General features: G+C 46.5%; 1 protein-coding gene across 7 annotated transcripts in view; it reads left to right on the top strand.

The window, feature by feature from the left end:
* Positions 1–23723, top strand: part of CACNA1E (calcium voltage-gated channel subunit alpha1 E) — a 495006-nt gene that overhangs the window by 427846 nt on the left and 43437 nt on the right. For all 7 annotated transcript variants that reach the window (XM_073011718.1, XM_073011715.1, XM_073011713.1 and 4 more), the window contains 8 exons: positions 101–414; positions 2562–2721; positions 3812–3941; positions 4653–4712; positions 5436–5542; positions 19092–19188; positions 22199–22359; positions 22919–23056. In XM_073011718.1, the coding sequence (XP_072867819.1) occupies positions 101–414; positions 2562–2721; positions 3812–3941; positions 4653–4712; positions 5436–5542; positions 19092–19188; positions 22199–22359; positions 22919–23056 (1167 nt within the window). The remainder of the gene's footprint in view (positions 1–100; positions 415–2561; positions 2722–3811; positions 3942–4652; positions 4713–5435; positions 5543–19091; positions 19189–22198; positions 22360–22918; positions 23057–23723) is intronic.

The raw sequence follows: 23723 nt of genomic DNA, 5'->3' as shown, positions 1-23723 counted from the left end.
TTCCAGGCTGCCTGAGCTTCCCCACCTTCCCCTCGTGCCAGGCACACCCGCCATTTGGGGACAGCATCTGAGCACCAGCTCTCTTCTCCTCTCTCCACAGGACCAACAGTCTGATGGTGTCCAGAGGCTCCGGGCTGGCAGGAGGCCTTGATGAGGCCAATGCCCCCTTAGTCCTGCCCCATCCTGAGCTGGAAGTGGGGAAGGACATGGTGCCGACGGAGCAGGAGCCGGAAGGTAGCAGTGAGCAGGCCCTGCTGGGGGATGTGCAGCTAGACATGGGCCGGGTCATCAGCCAGAGTGAGCCCGACCTCTCCTGCATCACGGCCAACACGGACAAGGCCACCACCGAGAGCACCAGCGTGACCGTCGCCATCCCCGACGTGGGCCCCTTGGTGGACTCAACCGTGGTGCACAGTGAGAGCGCAGTCCCGTTTCCCCTCCAACCCCACCTCCTATCCTGTCTGGGGCTGGGGCCCTTCCAATAAAGCCACATGGAAAGCACCACCAGGAGGAGTAAATCATCCTTCAAGAAGTAAAAATGAGTGGCAGTTTTCTCCCAGTGTGCAGAACAAAAATAAGGCAGCATTCTCTTCATCTTAAATTTTTCCCATAAAATTTCCCCAAGCTTTTGGTTCCTGTGACCACACTCAAGTCTTCAGAGTGATCACATGTGACTTTGTGCCCAGTGAGATATTCAGCTATTTGCTTTGGTGTATGAATATTTGATGGTGTTCTCTGGGGTCTCCCAGGTGCTCTGCTGCCCCAGCAAGTTAGGGAGCCTCTGATGGAGTGGATCATGGCTCTGCTCACTGAGTCACCTTTGAAAAACCTCTGTGTCTCTTGAGGCCTCAGTTTGTCGTCTGTAAAGTGAGAGTGTTGTACTAGATGATCTCTGAGGTCGTTCCCTGTACTAATATTTTATATGATTCTATTGCTCTTACCAACTCTTTTTCTCCTAGGAGCTGTTAGTCACAAGTTCTCCCCATCACAGTTCCCTTAGACAACAAATGTTAATTATTGATGTCCTAAAGGGAAACACAGCAAAACGAACAAACCAACCAAAAAACACTTCTCCACCCCTGCCCTGACCCTACATCCCATCCCTGTATTCATCCCACCCCTTATCCTTGCCCTGACCCCATACCTCATCCCTGCCCTGACCCCACACCTCATCCCTGCATTATTAATTCCACACCCTATCCTTGCCCTGACCCCATACCCCATGGCTGCTCTGGCCTCATGCTGTCCCCGCATTAATCCCACCTGCTGTCCCAAGATCACTGAATTGTGACCACAGGGTTCCAGCTTTGATGTTTTCCTCTTATTTTTTCTGTATTTACTCTTTCACATGACAGTCTTCCCCCTCCCTGTTTTTCTTTCTTCCATGCTCCCTCCCCATTTCTGCATGTTCTCTATAGTCAACATGCCACTACTGCTTCAGAAAGTGCAGTTTCCCATGTCCAGTGGCACGCTTCAGTTGACTTGGGCATGTCTCAGGATCCCAGACCCACAGCTCTTTTGGTGTTTGTTTGCTTTAATACGTAAGAAGTGTTTTGGGCCTTCTTTTATGAGAAAGAACATAAAGCTTTACTCTCCCTCTGTTCTAATTCCAGAGCTACTCTTTGGTCTTGGTCATAGGTAAAAGCATGTGATAGGAAGGCTTTTGGATACTTCTTATGACTTACTCTTTAGGAGGAGGCCCTGGCGTGGGCCAGGACCACCAGGATCCACTGCTGACACAGGGTTCCAGGGTGGAGTCATTCAATGAGCAGGGAGCAGTGGGGCCCTTTCCCCGCTGTGACAGTTTCAGCCTCCTGCCAGTTTAACCTATACCATGTCTTGAGTATGGAAACAGCAGCAGCAGCTGAGAGCTCCCCTCGACCTCTGGCTCCTTCGTCCTCCCAATCCTGGGATGCAGTCATGAACCTATACTCACATGATTATTACATTCTTATTTCTACATTAATCATGACCAAAAAAAGCACAGCCAGAAAGGCTGCTGCAAACAGAGTCATGATTTATTGAAATCTTCCATTGCAGGGTGATTCACTGAAAGGCGATAGGATTTTAAATCAGGAACCCATACTAGCTGTATGACCTTAGGAAAGGTACTTAAATTGCCAGAACTTTAGTTTTCCCATCTGTCTCATGGGAGTAATAATACATGCCACTCGGGGTATACCATGGGAAAATTCAGTAAGTGAATATGTACAAAGAATCCAGAGTTTAGATATAAAATCTAAACCTTGTAAATTTTATAACAGAAACACTATGTTGTTTATCAGACTCTAAAAGTTCAACCTTAAAAGGGGAAACATGATCATAGTCATTTATATGACATAAAAGGTTATTTCTCATAACATCTGGGGAGGGTGAAATAAGAAGAGAAGAGTTTAACTCAATGTCAGGTAGTAAATACCCCCAATGCCTGCAGGGCACCTTTGTTAGGGATGTCCCTGGAGCCCTTTCTCCTCCTCTCCTTTCATCCCCAACTAAACACAAATGGTGCCAGTTTCACATGCTGCATGGTTTCTGAAGATTTCAATGTGTTCCTCTTGTAGTTAGCAACAAGACGGATGGGGAAGCCAGTCCCTTGAAGGAGGCAGAGATCAGAGAGGATGATGAGGAGGTGGAGAATAAAAAGCAGAAGAAGGAGAAGCGTGAGACAGGCAAAGCCATGGTGCCCCACAGCTCAATGTTCATCTTCAGCACCACCAACCCGTAAGCCACCCTCGCGTTGCTCCCTCTTTGGTACTAGGGTAAACGGCCAGGTCTGAGGCAGGGCAGGGTGAAGGGGAGAGGAAGGATGGGGGCCCAGCCATCTTCTTAAGCCTTCCTGGTGGGGCATGGCCAGACACTGAGCGTCTGGGGTACCCACTAAGTGAGGTGGGTTGGTGAGTTAGACAGCCTCTGAACTCTGCCCGTAGCCGAAAGAGTAACGTCAGACAGGACAGCATGAGACATGTCATCAGAAAGGAACTCTTTACCAGTCTTTGGTCAGTAGGTAGCATGGAGAAAGGAAGGAAATCTACATGAGATTGTGTCACCGAATATTCCAGAAGTGGATAGAGCCAAGAATGTGGAGCCTAGAATGACCAGATCACCTGTTTGAGTTGAGAGTTTTGGTCACACTGCTCTCCATGTGGAGTTTTGAAATGGTCTGCTCTGAGCATGCTACTCAGAGCAGAGGCAGGGACATGAAGTGGGCGTGACAGAGTGGAGTCTGGAAGGTTAGATTCAGGAAAGATGGAATTTGGGAAGAGCATTCCAGCAGGGCTCCGGAGAGAGGGCAACCTGGGTTAAGGCATGTGAGCCATCCATGACTAGAATGCAGAATATAGAATACAGTTACTTTAACCAGAATAACCTGGGGCTCATGAAAACTCATTACTGCTTTCGTCAGGAATCTTAGAATCAAGATCTATTTTTATGTTTCTTGGTTCTTTGTAATTTCCTTGGGATGTCCCAGTTTCCTTAGAGTGGGAGAGTAGACATCAAGATACAGCAGAGGGTGCTGTGCAGCCGCCCTGAGTTGGTAGGCTGATGCTGGCTGCTCCCCATGGCTCAGACGTGCCTGCAGATAATGTATCTTGGCTTGCGTGCCGCGGCCTCTAACCAATCTGATTACCTTCTTCCACTGGGGCTTTAAATCAAGGGTGGTGGCTGAGAAATTAAATTGCTCTCCCTGGCGGCTTCCTTTGGCAAGGGCCTGGCTGTCTGGAAGGGGCCGATATGTGTATGTGGGAGTGAGGAGTAAGGGCATGGGTGTAGTGGGGAGTGGGCAAGCTCAGTCGTGCTCCACTGCCCGCAGGATCCGGAGGGCCTGCCACTACATTGTGAACCTGCGCTACTTTGAGATGTGCATCCTCCTGGTGATTGCAGCCAGCAGCATCGCCCTGGCGGCAGAGGACCCCGTCCTGACCAACTCAGAGCGCAACAAAGTGGGTGCACAGGGACCATGTGTCAGCCTCCGTAGTACTCTGGTGCTCACCCCATCCCAGCACTGGAGGTGAACCGAGATGGTAACAAGGTTTCTGGGGAATGAGCAAGGATTGGAAATTGCCCACTCCTTTTCCTCAGGGCTAAGTATGAACCATTCCCAGACAAGCCCCTTCCAAGCCCAACACACTGCAAGGCTCTGCCTCAAACCGGCCAGGGCTCTGCGAGGCTCTGCAGCCACCCATGGGCTTGGATATGGGTCTAATATAGGGTCATGGATGGTGTGTGTGAAGCTGGCAGCTGCAGCTCCACTACAGAGGGCCAAGGCCTCTCCTGGGGGTCCCACGGGTATATGTCAGGAGACATGAGGGACGCGAGAAGGACAGGAGCTGACAAGGATTTCAGGTCCTGAGCCAGAACTAAGGGACAGGTATATGGACAATTCAGACCCAAAAAGTTAAGTTCTGGCCAACGAGAGGGAACAGCCAAGGAGTGGCCACTGGGTCACACGGCTGCAGCAGGGCCCATGCCCGTCCTTCTGGCATTTCTCTCAGTCCAGCTAGTGGCTCTAATTCCAAGCCTTTGTTCTGAGGGTGCAGTGGGTGAGGGCCGGGGTGGGCAGGCACGAGTGCATGTGTCCTGGCACGTGGGAGTGCATGTAGTAGCCTGTTGGCCACACATGGTCATTTCCTTCTCCCATATATGTCTTTCAGGTCCTGAGGTATTTTGACTATGTGTTCACAGGCGTGTTCACCTTTGAGATGGTTATAAAGGTAAAAACTTCTAGAGAAAACCTGGGCTCTTGGGTTTAGATGGGTCACCTGTCTGCTCCTTAGGCTAGAGCCCTTCCTCAGTGTTACCAGCTACCAGCCAATGGCAGCCCTCTGTACAGCTTCTGCCGCCCCTTCTCTGGCCTCAGAATCCTGAAGAAATCTGTCTCAGCAAGACACGGCTGCATGGATATGTTTGTACTGGTGCAGGCCTGTGGACATGGCCCAAGTAGGAGGCAGGCAACAGGTGTGCAGGCAGGCTTGGGGCCAGCACTCTCCTCCCCAGTGCTTGTCCTGGCTGAGCCTGGGTGTATGCCAAGGCAAAGGGCTAGGTAGAGATGAGTCTTCCTGGGCTTCATCTAGTCCAAGCCATCATAACACCCCATTGTCTGTCTTGTTCCCAGCCTCATCCATCCAGGATTTTACCCATCTGTGCCTATGTGGCAATGCCCAGTGCTCTGAGCCATAAATGAAAGGAGGAATGTGGCAGGGTTCTGTGAAAACCAAGGAGTCTAGTGAACCCTGGGTGACTATGAGATGGGGGCCTCAGGACTCAGTCATGTGGAGAAAGTCTGCTGGACCTACGCTCTCATTCTCCAGGTCCTAGCATAGGGTTGGCTGTGGAGATGGTGGCAGTGGAGGCATTGCCACGATGAACAGAGCTCAGGTCCAGTGTTGCCCACACCTTCTGGGCTCATTGTGGCTGTTCATATCCTTCTTCTGCAGATGATAGACCAAGGCTTGATCCTACAGGACGGGTCCTACTTCCGAGACCTGTGGAACATCCTGGACTTTGTGGTGGTCGTTGGCGCATTGGTGGCCTTTGCTCTGGCGTAAGTGACTCTTTTCTTATTTGATTCCCTTCCTTCCCCTCTTCCTGGAGACTCCAGTTGATTTAAAGCCCTTTCCAGAAATGCAACATTCAGGGTGATGCCAAAGAATGCCCCTCCGGGAAATCTGCTCCCCAGTCACCCTCAGCAGAGCTCCTGAGTACCTTGCAGCTGCAGCTCATGTGACCTGACTGGCAGAATGGGGGAAGCAGGAGTAGGGAGCGTCAGGAGGGAGAACTCAGAGGCCCTGGGAATTCCTTTCCTGGAAACAAGTAAGCATGGGCAGGCACTCAACAATGTGGACAGTGCTTCCATGCATTTAGCAATAGACCTAGGAACAGCTAATGGGCCCTTTCTTTCTTGAGTGTGTCAATCAAGGAAGCAGCTTGAAAGAAAGATGCAGAGGGTAGTGCAAAGTTGAGGATCACGGAATCCCAGGCATGGTGAGGTTTTCTGTTCATAGCACGTGTAAATGAGAGCTCTTCCAGGGATGCAAGAACCGTGCTTTCGCACACACCTAATAATATGTTTAATCTCCAAAAGGAAAGGCTTTCCAAATTTTCCTTGATAATGTACTTAGGAAAACAGCCTTAAACCATTCAGGCAACTAAATCATGTTCATTATATTTGTGGGATTTTTTTTCCCCCACACATAGATCCAACTCTAGACAGTTTTCAATCACATTCTGACATTTCCTGTGGAATCTAGCCAAGGAAAGGGCTCTTCTAGCCCTCCTGGGTGTAACTAGGAAATGGGATGCTTTCAGGGTCTTTTTCCTAACCTGGTGTATAGAGTGCCCCAGAAGGATGAATGACAGCCTCGGGGTTCTGTCTGTACCTTGTTCACCCTGAGCAGCTTCAGCCTCTTCCAGGATGCACAACAGAATTCTCAGAGCCATCCCTCAAGTCTCTCTGAGTACAAGTGGAAGCCTCATCTTTAGCCTCAGCAAGGCTAGCTACACCGTGTGGCGAGGCAGGAGAGCTTTCAGGAGCTGCTGTCATTGAGTCATTGATGGCAGCTGCGAAAGGAACACAGTGTCTTCATACATTTACCCTTCTGAGTGGTTTTCCCTCCAAGGGTTTGCCCTTCCAAGTGTTTAGAAAGAGATCACCATTGGAAGGGTTTTCCCTTCTAAATGTTTAGAAAGACAGGGAAGCTGGGCCGGGCACGATGGCTCACGCCTGTAATCCCAGCACTTTGGGAGGCCGAGGCAGGCGGATCACAAGGTCAGGAGATCGAGACCATCCTGGCTAACACGGTGAAACCCCATCTCTACTAAAAATACAAAAAAATAGCCAGGCATGGTGGTGGGCACCTGTGGTCCCAGTTACTTGGGAGGCTGATGCAGGAGAATGGAGTGAACCAGGGAGGTGGAGCTTGCAGTGAGCTGAGATCGCGCCACTGCGCTCCAGCCTGGGTGACACAGTGAGACTCTGTCTCAAAAAAAAAAAAAAGAAAGGGAAGCTGACAGTGCTTCTCCTCAAGCTTCTCCTCAAGCACTGTCAGCTTCCGTCTCTTATCCTTTCCGGCAGAAAAATAGGTGGGATGAGAATTACAAGATGTTTCTCAAGTGGCCTGGTAGGGTGGGGATAGTGGAGGGCTATGTCTTAAGGAGAGGTACAAGGTACACGCCCAGCTGTGCTAGAAGTGTAGGATCTCCCAGAACCTGCAAGTGGACTGTGCTCCCTCAGCCACGAGACTGTGACATGAGTGGACTGTGCTCCCTCAGTCATGAGAGACCCTACAAAAGAAAACCATGTTGGGCATAGTTTGTGACCCTGAAATGGGCTGGTGATCAAAGTAACTCCAGTGTCCCTTGTCCCCATGTGCACATGTTAATTCCATTGTGCAGTCACTTTTGCCCCCCACAAAAAGAAAGCTTTCTGTCACATGTGGCTGGACTGTTCTTGAGGAAATTTTACAGAAACATGGGGCATTTTCTCAAGCATCTGGGCCCTGTCTGGATTCTCGTGGTACAATGAAAGGAAAGGCAGCTCTGGCTCCATCAGAGGGACTTCCAGCTCCTCTTCCATCTTCTTGGAAAGATGGATTAAAGTCTGCTTTTGCCCTAAGGAGACCCACATTTTTTGTTAGAGATAAATATTATCCTTATGTTTTTAAAAGGTCAAGTTCCCTTTTCATTTTACTAATTCATTTGCATAGGTTATCCACTGTATCGTTCTTATTTTGATCTCTAAAAATAATGTGTCTCTCTTTGAAGTATAAAGAACAAGGAGAGAGAAGCATATAGGAAAGAACCCACCCCATCTTTAGGAAGAACAGAACCCACTGGCGTAACAGGACAGAGTGGCAGGAAAGGTTGGGCTGTGGAACCAGATGGGCCCTTGTTTGAATCCCAGCCCCTCTACTTTCCAGCTTTGTGTCCTTGAGCCACACAGCAAAACATTAACCCTCCTAACCTCAGTTCTCATCTCTGAAATGCAGATAAAATAATGTGTGTAAAGTGCTTAGGACAGGACCTGATGTAGTGTGAACAATCAATACTTGTTAATTCCCCTCCTCATCCTTCCATTCTCTTATCACATCATGAAATCCAAATATAGGAGCAAATATGTATTGATGCGCAATGTATACAGATAGATGTGTGCAGGCTGGCCCAAGACCTAGTTGTTTTATACATATACACCCCCCTCGCCTATGCCTGTGTACCTGGTAACCAGGCTGGCGTTTTGGTGCCAGTGTGGGAGGAGGTATGTTTTAGAGGAAGCTCCTGCATGCCTGCCCATTGTCCACAGTCCAGACATCTCTCCTCAGACCCAGAGCAGTGATGATGTTCAGTAGAGCTGTCATCTGTCTTGTTCTTTCTTTGTGCCCTTTGAAACATGGCAGTGGTGGCTTTGGTGCTGGTGGCAGGGGAAGCCTTAACAGCCCCGGAGCCGAAGCCTCTCTGTTGTTCCTCAGACCAGGTACAGTGCAGGGGCCTCCAGGAACCCCCTGGTTCTGGGGTCCATACTTGTGTGATGGATTGAGAGTTATGATCCATCACTTGCTTTTAGTCATGTCACTTCTTGAACTCTCCCTTCGTTTTCTCCGAAACATAGATGGTACTTGCTCACCCTTCTCCATCCATTTTCTCTTTTGCCTTCAACTTTCCAAGCTTGCCATGCCCATTCCCTCTCCCCTTTCTCTGCTCATGGAGCAGGCTCTCACTCCCCCTCCTCTGGCCTTCGTCACATTTGCTGAGCGAGGTCCAGGTAATGCTTTCTTTTGCTCATGCACCCATGCTTTCAAACTCTGTCCTGTTCCTTTCCTCATTAATGGCACCAGAGAATTCAGCTCTCCCATCACTTTGGTGGAGTTAGCCAGAGTCCTGCCTGCCAGCAGAGAGAGGACCTGGCCTGGGACAGAGAGTGAAACAAGTCACTGAGCCTATGTCCCTCATGATCAGGGGCTCAGGCCAGCAGAAAGCCAAATGTGGGGCTGTTTGCAGGCTTGTCAAGTATCTCTCTCCTTGTGTTTACAACTTTCGTTATCATATCCCATATATTTGCCCCATAATGTCCACCATTCAAATAACCTTATTCCTGTCCCAGTCTCTTTCTCTCTTTCTTAAAATTGAACCATGACTTACTGAGGAGGCTTCTGTGAAGCCTATTGCTTAATCGACTTGAGCTACTGATGGTGGTTGCCATGGTAGCATCTTTCTGTGGCTCCTCAGAAACCAGGGCTGACATGGCATTCCTTCCACCACCCAGCCAGAGCCTTCTCAGACCCTGGTCCAACCCCCAGGAGCAAAGCCCCTCACCAAGTAGGGGGAATGACCTCTAGCTGAATTCTCAAAGAAAGCTGCGGTGTCCCCTGAGCCCTCCTGCCGAGGCGTGTGCCTGCCACCATGTATGTTTTCTACAAGCATATATGTTGTTTATGCAGTGGCTGAAGAGAAGACTGTTCTCCACAGCTGCATACATCAAGTTAAGGGAATGTTTATAATGTAAACCTGGAAAATTCCGTTGGGGAACTTTATTGACTTTTGAGGAGGAAGGGAAGGGGATTTTTTCATTTATTTATTTTTCTTCTTGGATTTATTTTAAGTGTGGGCAGAGCAGTGGATAAAAAAATAAATGGAAAGATACCCACATTGCAACTTTTCTGTTCTTTCCAATTCACTTTTACATTATAAGGCATTTATAAGAACACTCAGGTCTCATTCCTTAAGCTCAGCGTCCCTGCAGGGAGGTGGGCAGAGTTTTGGCAAAGGTTGGGTTCATGGCTTCATTATTCCACTGTCCTCACAACGCCTGCTTTCTGGGCCACATGGAGACAGAGTGTTTGCTGACTATAAATGTCCGCAGCTGTGCCTTCTGTACTTTGAGGTTTCAAGAAAAGTCTGGTGAGTGGCTGGATCTATGAAACCTTCCTCTTTTATCTTTTTCCTTCCAAAGAAGAGGGATTCTTTTGTGTGATTTTATGTGAAAGGACCAGAAACCGCTTTGCCCAGTTTCCACACACCCTGTTGCCATCTCTGCTGCTTCCCAGCCTCCTGGAGGGAAGGCAAAGATGGTTACAGCCTTGGCATTTCTGGGGATCTGCACATGAGGCACATTCCCCTGCTTTGGGGGCTCTGCTCCCCAATCAAAGTCAGCTGTCTTGTAGGGAGGTCACGCAACCACTACACAGATTACATTCCTGAACCTCACAGAACCCTCATGTTTCATGTCTTTCATGTTTAGTGAAGTGACTTGGGCAAACAGGTGGACAGGGACAGAATCTCTGGAGAAATGCAGGAGAGGACCAGAACACCTATGCGTGTGTGTCTTTCTGTGTGTGACACCTGCACTCCAACCCAGGACCCTCACCCTCTCCATTTCCACTGCTCTACAGCATGTTACTTAACTAGCTCGATTCACATGAGGAGGTGAGCTCTCCTGGATTGGATTCTAAGTAGTCAACTCATGGCTTATAATTACTCAGCAGCAGCACAGATGGTTTAATAGAAAAATAACCAGCAATTCTGCTCCCATCTCCTCCCCCACCTCAGAATTCACGATGGCCTGTGCATCAGTCAGTTATACAGGCTCTCCAGCGGCTGACGCCAAAACTTCCTGTTGCCATTTGCCATTGTAGCAGGGCATGGGGTGAGGTCAGGACTCCCTGGCACTCAGGAGATTTGGCTCACAGCCGCACTTGGCCTTTCATTATTCAGTCCTTAGCCAGAAATGAAAAACATGAGTCAATCTGCCTTCTTGATGCCAGAAGGAACTGGAGTTCCCACATTAGCTTTTATTACATTCTTTTCATTAAAGTATGTCACTTTCCTGACACTTGACACTCTGCCCTAGTCACTGAGATGGATAAGGTCCATTGAATGCATTCAGCACTAGCTGTGGCAGCAGAGTTATATATACAGGCATGGACAACTTTAGATTTGGAAGGACCCTAAGGAGCCAGAGAATATGTTCCTCTGCGAGCTGGGAGTGGTGGCTCACGCCTGTAACCCCAGCAAGTCGGGAGGCTGAGATGCGAGGATTGTTTAAGGCTGGGAGTTCGATAATGTGGTCCTCTGGTTCTGGATTTGCTTGTGGGATTTTGTGTGTTAGAAGGTGAGAATGTGCACATGTAAGGAAGAGGTGGCTATTCAGCACCAAAATGCTCGTACACACTCATGCTCAGCACCGCATGGAAACAACAGACAAACATTTCACCCTAAACCTGGTTGGTTGTTTCTCCTATTCTTCACTACCTGCCTGTGTCTGAGGCAGTCGGTTGTTTCTCCTATTCTTCACTACCTGCCTGTGTTGGTTGTTTCTCCTATTCTTCACTACCTGCCTGTGTCTGTGGCAGTCCCCTCAAACCTCCAGCGCTGCCTATGGGACTTCTTTCTTGACAGAACTTCCCTCTTTTTAAACTGAAAGGGGAGTCTGCCAAAGGGAGCAGTGACTGCACATTAATCTTGGAGGCAAAAAAAGTGGACGAAGTCCTGCTTCATGCAGAGAAGACCCATTTACCACTGAGCCAGACAGGCCATCCAGTTCCCCTGTTCTGTGGAAGAGAACGAAGGATTAAAATTAAATTTAGCCGTCAAGTAGCCCATTAACTGTGGATTTAGGAGGCCAGCTGAAAAAGAATTGGAAATTTCCAACCGTAAGCAGATGGGAGGATGTTGTTCCCTGAGACTCCAATTTAAAAGTCACCTGAAGAATGACTACATCTGATTTTTGTGCCCGGTCAAGGACACTAAAGATGATCAATGCCCATGGACTTTTGAGGTGCCTACTGCTATATCATAGCTGCATTGAAAATGGAGTTTGGGAGGGAGGAAGGAGGGACAGAGTGGCAGCCACATGGAGGGAGTGAGTGTCTGAAAGGAGATAAGTCCTCAGTCTACCTACTCGTGGCATTAAGTCTCAGCATGCATAGTTTTTAGTGAACACTGGAAAATGTGTTGTCTGTTGCGTGTAACATTGGTGCTGCCGAGGAACTGCCTGTAGAATATTCACTTTGAGACCTTTATCTTATGGAAGCAACGGCTGTGAACACCACAGTATTATTATTATTATTTTAATCAACAGCACAAAATTGGGAGACGGTTGGTTGTAAATGGGATCTCAGCCTGTGGCCACAGACCCAAGCAAAATGAAATGATCCAATCAGGGAACACTGCCCCATCCACATGGTAACCAACAACCAACCAGACCCAGATACAAAAAGCACCCTGTGAGCCTTCACAACCATGGGAAGAGCCCAGTACTGCTGGATTAGTGGAAACTCCTCATAGTGCTCTCCAGATTTAAAAGTAGATTTTAGGCTGGGCGCGGTGGCTCACGCCTGTAATTCCAGCACTTTGAAAGGCCGAGGCGGGCGGATCACGAGGTCAGGAGATTGAGACCATCCTGGCTAACATGGTGAAACCCCGTCTCTACTAAAAACACAAAAAATTAGTCGGGCGTGGTGGTGGCGGGCGCCTGTAGTCCCAGCTACTTGGGAGGCTGAGACAGGAGAATGGCGTGAACCAGGGAGGCAGAGCTTGCAGTGAGCTGAGATCGTGCCACTGCACTCCAGCCTGGGCGACAGAGCGAGACTCTGTCTCAAAAAAAAAAAAAAAAAAAAAAAAAAAGTAGATTTTAGAGTTACTTGGGTCAGAAGACTTCATAATGGACTTGGGGACCATCAACACAGATCATGCCAGCTACCTGCCTAATCCATATGCACAGGGACACAGCCTAGCATTTCAAATTAGTCTTCAGTGGGACAAGTGTATTGGGTGGATTTCCACCTGCTCCAAGGCCTTCTTAGAAAGATCAGCAGATGAGGGGTCTTTGAGTATGTTTAGAATAAAAAGACAAAGAAAAGAGACAACTAAGTCCACTGTTCACCAGATTGAATAATAAAACTGCTAGGAGACAGTTAGATGCTCTGCTGTCTCCTGCTGCTTCTCAGTGTTTGGACAGAAACACCACCAGTTGGAGTATGGTGCTGTGTATGGCAAAGGAGGAAGCTTACAAAAGGCTCTCAGGAGTGTGTATGAGCTTGTTGAGGTCCGTGTGCAAGAGGGAAAGGATTATGCACCAAACACTTAGCACAGAGCTAGTGCTCTGGTCACATGACAAAGAAACATGGCAGAGTAACAATGGATTGAGGGTTCGAGGGTGACCCCAAGAGATGCTGAGGCACGGACCACGAGGAAAAATAAACCCCAAATGGCAGCCGCTAAGCAGTGACAAGGTCAAAGTGGTAAATTTAAAATGTTCACAGAAGCAGATGAAAATATCCTTATCTGCAGGTCCTAGAGAGACAGGCACTGCCAGCGCAAAAGGGGAAACTTCCCCACAGGTCTTTAGAATTTTTAAAGTGCTTTCACACTGTTTATTTTATTTATCACCGAGCAGTCCTGTTTTACAGTTGAGAAGTGGATTGCCTGAGGTTTGACTAGTCTAACTCATTTGACTAGTAAGTAGCAAAGGCAGTTCTTGAACAACCTTGGTGTTCTGATTTGAAGTTCAGTGTTGTCTCCATTATGTTAAGCGCCCTTCTACACATCATGTTCTAGTTAGCTCCAAGATATTAACCCCTGTAAGCTAAGAGCAGTGGCTTGATATAGATCTCTCCTCAACCTACAGATCCTTCTGTCTCTACCTGGTGACAGACAAGACCTATGGGTAGGTGGAGAAGGGCATCCCTGAACTTGTCCATCTTGATGTTTCATCTGCAACTTTTTTTTCCTACGAACCCTCATAGACCCTAAACTGATTACAGGGAGTGTGATAGCTCAGTATTTGAGATCAGGAAGTACTGGTCCTTTTACTGTTTCCTTCTTTGGTTAAAACCCTCCAATGGTTCCCATTTGAAAGGCACTCTAACATCACAAATAAGAGCATAGGTTTCAGAGTCAGGTACATTTAGGTCTGAATCCCAGCACATTAACTGCCTTAACTTTGAACCTCTGCTTCTTCATCTGTAAATGGGGATTCAAAAATAATGTTTTGGTCCTATGAGCATTAAACAAGGTAAAATGTATTTAATGTCTGCTATAGTGCCAAGCACTTAGTAATTGTATAATGATAGTTATTATTTCCTACCAAATAATAGTCCAGACACATTAGTGAGACACTCGAGGCTCCTCACAGCATGACCCCTCCATCTACCTTTCACTCCTGCAAGCCTGGCCATTGCCTGAGGCAAGAGATTCCTTCAGATCCCTGAGCTATTCTCTGCTGAGCTCATGGGGGTGGGCAGAAGGCCATGGCACTTAAAGGACAGAAGGGTTCTTTAGAACCTGATGTCCCTGCTCTGCCCTCATGGGAGGAGAGTCAGTTCCTGGCAGAAATCAACTTGAGAGCATGTCCTTTGAGAAGAGGGGACCTGGGAGGTGAAGAGCAAGATTACATTGAATGCTGAGTGATTACACATGAAAGATCTGGAGGGCAACTTGACAATTGAGCTGGAAAATTCTCATCTTTTACTGATGAAACAAGAAAAAAATATGTCATTTTTTTCTCCTGGAGAGCAGCCAGGAACCTACCAAATAAATAGAAAATAAATGGTAAAATGGGTGGCCCAACTGAGTCCCAATTAAAGTGAGACCAGCGCATCCTAGTGTGTGGAATTGTCCTTAGATTTTAACATTAGAGTCAATTTTTGAACCTGATAGAAATTTAATTAATTAGGCAGTGTAAAAACATCTCAAGATAATTTAGTAGCAGAGATTAGCAAAGTATTACCGAACAATTACATTTAAATGATTTGTAAAATGCACGTGAATTATTTCCAAAACAATGTGCCTCAGTTAAGGTACTTGAAGAGCTCATCCTTTTAGTTTAGTGAAATGTCTTCCTTGCGATCTTGTTGGCTTTGATAATGGCTTAAATCACTCTTGTATGTGTAGATTTGGGAGCAGTACTTTGGCCTAGTCCCTGTGTAAATTATATTTTAACTAATGGGGACTAAATTGTTGAGGCTTTTCTTGACTCCAGGGCCTTTGTTATTCAGTACTCTTTTCATTTCAAATGGCAATTTTTAAATCAGTTAAATCTTGCCCCTGTTAACAAAACTGAGGATGAAAGCATAGTTTTCTGCAGCTATTCCAATTTATAGCTTTTCAATGGCTCCTCTGCAGTAAGAGACCTGATGAAAGATGTGTAGAGCAATGACTAATTTTTTTTTTATTTTACTTTTGGCCTGTGTGTGATTGCTATCCCTGGCTCAGACCTGTGGGAGTTAGGATGGGACAAATAGCCCCACCCAGTGGTTTGGCAGCCACACTCAGCTGTTAAGATTAGAGTGTACCATTAAGGAACCCTGTTTTCCAAAACAAGGGACAGTGGTGAGTTTGCATTATGCCATGCATTATATGATATATGTGGTAATATAATGAATTATACCATGACGTTTTACTAGGATTCTGGGGGGAAATTAATTCAAGAGAGCAAATTATATCCTTTATCCAGGTATGTGGGAAGAGCAGAAAATATTGGGGCCTCCCGCAGAAGATGTGTGTCTATGAGCATGACCTCTGAGAACCTTTTCAGATGCTGCAGGATAGAAAGGTCTCCGAGATGAGGACTTGAGTTAAGCAGAAGGCAGAAGCTTGGGGTGTGTGATCCTAGACCACCTGCTTATCTATTGATCTCCCACCGCATTCCTACATCTTAGAGATATGAAAGATTATCCCGTAGTTCTTCCTTAAGACAAATGTAGCCTGGGGAAAGGGAAACCTATGTAGTTATTTTGGTAAACTTTTTAATTGATTTCATTTTTCCTATGGCAGCTTGCAGTTATACTTTTATTTATGTGCTTGTTTACTTGAGGTCTGTCTTCCCTACTAGACTAGGTAAGTTTCAAAAGGTTGGCAACCTCATTTGGTCACAACTGTATATCCAGTATGCAGAACAGTGCCTGATATATATTAAGGACTGCACGGATGCTTGCTATATGAATGAACAAAGGTGTGTTTGGCTGACCTACCATATGCCCTGTCTTATATGTGAGAAGATGCTGGGGGAGATATTTCTGTCCTCTGAATATTTGGAGGTTATCACATTAAGGATTTAAGGTTTATAAGGCCTTGGGTCTAATTCCCAAGTCATCATTCATTTGGCATTTATAGTGAAAATTAATTTAATTTTGAATATGGGATCATTTGTTGAGTAAAATGACCATTAGAAGTCTTTCCTTGTGACATACAGTAGTGGAACGTAGGTTTGCCATACATTGGCAAAAAATAAGAAAGGAAAGAAAAAAAGTAACCTTTATCACAATCTGCAACTAAGAACCAAACCCTGAATTATGAACACTTCTTCTTAAAGTAGGCCAGGACAGGGAATCATGAGATGCAGGTTCACCTATGGTGAACTCACTCAGTGAATGATCTTAGGCAAGGCAGTTCCTCCTGGGGCCTCAGTTTCCTTTGCAGTTGGGTGGATTTCAGGGATCTCTTCCAGTTCAGAAATACACTGTGCTGTTTGACAGAACTTTGAACTGAAACCTGCTGGTGCAGAGCCTTAGTGGTTAGGAGCAAGAGCTTTGATCATCATACGTGCTTGGGTTCATGTCCCAGCTCTGCCAACTGATGCCGGGCACTCTACCTCTCTGAATCTCTTCTGTGAAATGGGTATAGTGATTCCTATGTGCTAAAGGTAGGAGGTTTAAATAAAGATTTGCACTAAAATTGCTTACCACAGAGTCTGGCCCAGAATCAATAAATATTCAAAAAATTTAGAAGTTGTCATTACTTCTATCTTGAAGATATTTTAAATGCCTGATTTTAAATGCCTCACCAATAGAACTGGGATGATTTTTCATCTTCAAACTGCACAGTATGCTCACAATGGACAGGTGGTCATTTAATTTATCAAAAGGCAAACTTTGGTGTGACATCATGATCTTGACAGACAAATGCCTCCCTCCCTTATTTCAGGTTAGTTTAACAGTGATGCTCCTCTGAGCTTCTAAGAGACATCAGTGTCTCTCTCTCTGAGTGGTTGCGTGTCCCTCTTTAGATGAAACCCTTTATAAGCATAACCATGCCAGTGTGTGAGAGAATTTCTGGCCTGGAGTGGGCATAGTTCCTCCAGCCTGGTTTCTTATAAATTCACTGGAAACAGAGTTTGTCTGAAGACTACACAAGAAATGAAAGTAAACGCCTGCACTTAGAAAACTGCAGTTAAACCAGACTCCATGGAAATAATGCACAGTACCCAGAAGCCTATGTAGAATTGTCACTTGTGCTGGCAGAGGGCCTTTGCCCCTGCAGGCTGGGACAGTGGCCAGGGAGCAAATGGTGTGCTGGCCCTTCCTTTCACAAAGGTGTGGACACTCTTAAGTGCCAAGGCTGTGGGTGGGGTCCCTTGGGCCTGTGCTGCTCTGATTCCCTATCATTGTAAGGTTCTCTTTTCTCCCTGAAGTGTTCTGACTGTCTTTCTTCTCTCTACCCCAACCCCACTTTTGTTTTATTTTGATTTTCTACTGCTCTCTGATTGGATCCTCCATAGGAACGCTTTGGGGTAAATATGTTCAATTATCTTTGAAATAAAAGATACAAGGAATGAGTTGGAGGAGCAAGAAAGTATGGTTGGGAGGAGAGGGGCTCATGCATTGAGAAAAGAGTGATCAGCTTTTATTTATATCCCAGAGACCAAAATCAGGAGTCACCAAGCCTTCTTGGGAAATGATCATTCTTGTTGGTGTGGATATGTATTAGGCTCATATGTTGCCTCTTTTAGGTATGTAGACAGATGAGCCTAATGCGGTGAAATAGTTTGTAAAATATACCAAAGCCTCTGGATGTTAAAGACCATATGAATGCAATGCTTTTGGATTATTTTTATGCAGATCTAGGATTGAATAAAAGTGACTTGTAGGTCATGGCCTGTAATCATTAAGAGAGTCTTAAAATAAACATTCTGGGAAAAGTCAGCATTCCTTGAATTCAATTAAATATCTTTTGGCCTCACTTCTGTGAAAGAAAGCCCTTGCAGTTCCCACCTGATGTTCTGGACCCCATTTCCTCAGACTGTTGGTGTAAGAGTAATCTGGGTCAACATGAAGAAAGAGACAGAGCCTTACTCCACTATTTGGAGTCTTGTTTTCCACCATTTGTGTGTTTTATAAACGATCATTATTTGAATTAAATGCAAAGGTCTCAGGGGATGAACAGGGAAGAAAGAGAAATGCAAGTTTATTGTTCATTTTATTCCTAAAAATAAAAAAACATACTGTCACTATTAGGAGTAAACATTTCCAAGAGGCTGAATAGGGAGGGTCATTAGCCGTAGGGCCAGGATAAAGGTAGGCCAGGCCTGCAGTTTGGGCCTCCCCCAGCCCAGTGACTCTCTGCAGCCTGTGCTAGGTGCACACCGTCTGCAATGGAAGGTACTGCGGGAAAAACCAGCCACACAGAGGTACTGCAGTGTGAGCCAAGGTCCTGGCTAGAAGCCTGCATGACATGCTTTCTCTGGAACACGTGGCCCAGCAAGAGTGTCATGTCTGCCACCACCCTGCCTCACCTTGCTCTCCCCTGCACTAATGAACTGTGCAGCGGTGACAAACCTAGATTAAGTCAAGTGCCCTGATGAGGCTTGCTCTCAACTGTGGGTTCAGCAATTCAGCGAATATCATTTGAGAACCTATCATTTAACAAGCACTGGATTTGGCACAGTGGGGATCTGAAGTGGGCTACTGCTCACATTCCCTAGTTGACGTGTCTTCTGTTTTCATTGTGCCAGGGTGGTAATCAGCAGCATTAGACTGGTAATTAGGGAAGGAAGTGTTTATTAACATATGTGCATGGATGCCTCTGTGTGCCTATGTGTTCCTCTGTGTGTGTATATATCAGTGTGTATGTGCATGTGTGGGTGTTTATGCATGTGGATGTGTGTTCATGTGTGCACACCGGGAAGTGATTTGAGAATATTCCTGAAGCATTTTTTGTAGGATGTCCCTGGAGTCAAATCTGACTCAAGTTTCTGGCTTCTTGCCTCCATCTCTCCCATACATCTCTCCCCTTTTAGCCTGTTGTTGCTAATGCCATAGTTTGAATGTCATTTTTATTTCTCCCCCATTCCATATGATTCCCTGGGGGCCTCTCCCCTGCAGAACCAACAAAGGACGGGACATCAAGACCATCAAGTCTCTGCGGGTGCTCCGAGTTCTAAGGCCACTGAAAACCATCAAGCGCTTGCCCAAGCTCAAGGTAGTGTTTACAGAGTTTGTTCCCATCAAATCCCCTTCTCCCGTCTTCTCTCTTTAGCCATGGCTGGCCTGCCTTTGGAGAATTTGTTCTCGGAATATTCCTTTTTCTCACACGGATATTGAAGTTCTTTTCATCTGTCTGAGCTAAAGGTCTTAGTTTCAAAGGAAAATAGCCAACATCCCAAGAAATCTATAAGAAAAGCTTTTCCTTTTAGTTCAGACCCAGGTGGTGTCTTCTCTCCAGTGTGATATGTCATCCAAGAGGGAATCCTGTGTGGCTTTGTCCTGGGGCCTCCTATGTCCCCAGTGCAGACCCAGAACACCAGAATGGAAGCAATGGGACCCCTCTGTGTGTTGTGGTCTGCGTAGTGTTTAAGGCCGAGTATCCTGGGACATTTTCTTTTTCTTATAGCTCTGGAGGAGAAGAGGCTCTTCTGGCCCCACCCTTTATAATTTTGAGGCACAGATAGGTCAGTAACTTGTCCAAGGACATGCAGTCCATTTTTGGCAGAGGCAGAGAAGAAATGGGGAAGTGAGCTGACATAAATTAAGTTCTTCCTATTGCCAGGACTTTTACTAGGTATCTTACCCAGATTTCTCCTTGTCTAATACTCTCCCTGCTCAACTCGCCTGGGGCTCCACCTTCCATGAGCCTTCCTGCCTCTCAGGAAAGCATCATGTGCTCTATTACACAAGTCTGCTAGCCTGTTGAACCCACCTGCCCCACCCCACATACTTTGCTGTTAATAGAAGCTGAGGCTCCATGGGAGGAAAGTTCTTTCTCCCTGAATTCCTATGAATGACAGCAAGTCACTGCCAGGGAGAGGAACAGAGCTCCTGGTTTCCAGCCCCAAAGTCTTTCTGCTGCTCAGGCCACACAGCCAGCCAAGCCCCATCTTCAGGGGCTACACCAGAATACTTTCCAGCAAGCAGACTCAATTCCCTAACTTCAGCATCGCATGGAATCATGCAGTGCTTCTCAAGGTGTGGGTCATAGGCCACCTGCATCAGGATCACCTGGGTACTCCTTAAAATCCAGATTGCTGGCCACCACAACACAACAGAGCCAGAATCCCTGTGGGAGGGGCTTGGAGTGCGCCTCCTAAACCGGCTTCCCAGGTGACCCTTAGAATATAGTGTAGTTTGAGAACCCCTGTCAACATTAAAAAGAACCCACCTGAGTGCCAGGCTCAGCTCTAGGACTTAGGAGCTATATGACCCAGGGCAAATGACTTATTCTTTGACTTTCTTTCACATGGGAAATGAGGACACCTTATAACTCATACATCTGTGGTGTGGAGAAAATGAACTGATGTGAGTGGTCCCTGTTAGAAAACTCAACAGTTCTCTGGAATGCCTGGGCCTGCTCTCCCAAGCCTGCCATAGGGGACAGAGCTTGGGGAGGGCTCTTGTGCATTTGACTCTCCCTTGCTTCTCAATTCCCACTTCCTATTGGATTCTCATCACCTCTGATACTCTTTGCCCACCCCCACCCCAAATGTCCTTCAGGCCTCATAGCACTGCTTCCCTTTCAGCCATTTGGCTCTGCAGAGAGGTGGCAAAACTAACTAGGTTCATGAAACAGAAGAAAAGTCACTTCTGAGAGGCCCTGATGTGACTGAGACCTGGCTACATTTCCGAGCCCAGGGCCCTGGCCCACCACATGGGTTCCCAGAGGGAGACGCCCATGCTCCCAAGGAAGTGGCCTGGCCGACTGCTGTCCTCCCTGGCTACCCCGCCTTGCCCCTGGAGGAGGCACTTGCACAATGTCAGCTGTTTATTACTACCTTCCTGCCCAATAATGGCCCAGTTCAGCACCTGCCCATAAATACTCATTGGGTTGTGCCTCACACCCCACAGTGTGCTGCCTGGGACCCTGACCCTTATCAGTGTTGTCAGTGATCCTGCAGGGCAGGATTCAGTGGGCCTCAAGGAGAGTGCAGACAAGCTTGATGAGATTAGTTAATAGGCCAGAGAAAGCACCCTGCAACCTTGCTTAATTCTAAAATTAGAAAGGGCTAGTTCCTCGCTCTGCAGCTCCATAACCTGAGGGAGACGTAGGTGGCTCTGATGATTCCACAAGGCTGCCTGTCACTCACATTCCCCGCAGTGTTGAACTAATTAAACCAGCAGTGCTTTACCCAGTGCTGCAAAGAAGCAACTGCATAAATGCAGCACCACTGTGGGGCTAGATTATCCTGTGAGCTAAACCTAAAACCTAGAAAATAACCTAAAAATGGCCTGCAATGTGTTGAATTCCCATGTAACTCCTCACAGCTTAGGGCATAGAGTGGAGGTCTCTGGAGATCTGTCGCCTTTTAACTGAAGTGTAAGTCCCTGGTTCTATCTACCCAGTCTCGCCATCTCTAAGAGAAGGTGTATATTGGTCTTTCCCACTTTACTTCTATTGGTCTTCATCCCAAATGCAGCCACCTTCATTAGAGAACATTTACGTAAAGTACTGAATATAATCACAAATGTATGAACTTGCTATGAAATATTAGTGAAATGAACAAAGATGATAGTGTATTATTATTACCTGATCCTTTTAGAAAGGTAAGGAGAAAATAATACATAATCAGTATGTAATTCGAATATAAGAATGTCACCAAATAAAGCACAAGCTATTTAAAGACTAAAATGGGCTAAATGATCTCAAAGATCCCTTTCAGCAATACACTTCTATGCTTCACACTAAGTGGAGTACCCGTACCAGGAACCCACAGAGGACCACATTCCTTGCTTGATATCATCGGATTTCTACTGCATTGGGTCTACATTCAGTTTCAGAACATGTGTTCCCATCTTAGGTGGTAGGTCCTTGCAGTCAAAACCAGCTTAGAAGCCAGCCCTTAGTCTCATGAGCGACACCTCACCTCTTAGCAGGAAATTCTGTCCTGGGACAACTTCTTAGTGGGGCTTGGTGGTGGTGGTGTGGCCCAGCTTGGCTCTAGGCAAGTGTGCAGACCATCACAGGGTTCACACAGCAGGGCTGTTTGCTCTATCCACAGGCTGTCTTTGACTGCGTGGTGACCTCCTTGAAGAATGTCTTCAACATACTTATTGTCTACAAGCTCTTCATGTTCATCTTTGCTGTCATCGCAGTTCAACTCTTCAAGGGAAAGTTCTTTTATTGCACGGACAGTTCCAAGGACACAGAGAAGGAGTGCATGTAAGTGCCGCCAGCACATCCCACTTGATTTTGCTGAAGCATGTCCTGATGAGCCCACTCCACCCCCACAGGTCCACCTTCCCTCCTTTCTATCTTACCCATCTCCACTCTTCTTTCAGCAAAAAGACAAAACAGGGAATCAATAAACTTTTTATTGAGTGCCTCTTTTGTGTCAGACATGAAAACTTGAGTGTAAACTGTCTTGTACCATGACATTTTACACTCGAGTTTTCATTTTAAACCCCTATAATGAGCTATTGAAATGAGTTTTATTTGCTTGTTGTACAAGTGGAAGCTAAGACTCAGAAAGTTAACCTTAAGCAAGTTGCTCAAGGTTACACAGCCACTAGTGAAAGGGTTAGGATTTACTCCCATATCTATTGGGCACCAAATCCCATTTTTGCTCCATGGTAAAAATACGTTCCTTTAATAAAATTCCTTTTCCTTACACATATATGGTGATCATTATTACCCCCAAATTATTGTGGCCTGTAGAATGTGCTGACTCTTCCACGAGCTATAGTGAAGGGGCCCTCTTTCATTTCTGCTCTGGTTTTAGAGGCAACTATGTAGATCATGAGAAAAACAAGATGGAGGTGAAAGGCCGGGAATGGAAGCGCCATGAATTCCACTACGACAACATTATCTGGGCCCTGCTGACCCTCTTCACCGTCTCCACGGGGGAAGGATGGCCTCAGTGAGTGATTGAGTTGGCATGCTTGTGTGTGGCTGTGATAGGCCCCCTGGTTGCCTTGAGAAGCTGACTCAAGATGAACAAGGCTCACCCTTTGTTATTGTATCAGGGAAAGTAAGGGGTTTTCAGAAGGTGACACAGGCAGAAAAGAGGAAGAATGAAAATTCTTCAGGCAAAAATGGAGAAGTGGGTGAGCAAATCAGGGAAATATTTGAATCTCTTAATGTTTTAGCCAATTATTGAGGAGTTGAGTGGAGCCATCTGACTTCTGTGGAACAAATGAGTTTTGAACAGCCCTGTACCCATAAGGAGAGTTCCTGAGAGCTGTTATAGACAGATTTATCCTCCGGGGGGCCTAGTACCTGAGAGCCTGAGGATTGAGAGTTAAGAATGAGTTGGCAAAACCCAAAGGCACTTCCTATGATCATGAAGAAGACCACAGAATACAGGTCTTATGCTGCACATAGCTGAAAGCTAATTTTTCAGAGACTTAGCAATGACTAAGACACCACTTTCTGGTGGCAGCATGTTCTTGTTGGCAGCAAACTGTTAAATGGAAATCTGGGAGTCTCTTTGTATTGAACATGACAACCTAAACTATGAAATTATGTCCCTCTGTTGCTTAGGAGTTGAGTGCATGATGGAACGGGGGCTAGAAAGAGAAGCGGAT

This window comes from Chlorocebus sabaeus, chromosome 25 (assembly GCF_047675955.1).
Source record: "Chlorocebus sabaeus isolate Y175 chromosome 25, mChlSab1.0.hap1, whole genome shotgun sequence".
In the NCBI taxonomy this organism is placed as follows: Eukaryota; Metazoa; Chordata; class Mammalia; order Primates; family Cercopithecidae; genus Chlorocebus; species Chlorocebus sabaeus.
The sequence above is the reverse complement of the archived record's forward strand: the minus strand, read 5'-3'. Positions and strand labels throughout refer to the sequence as shown.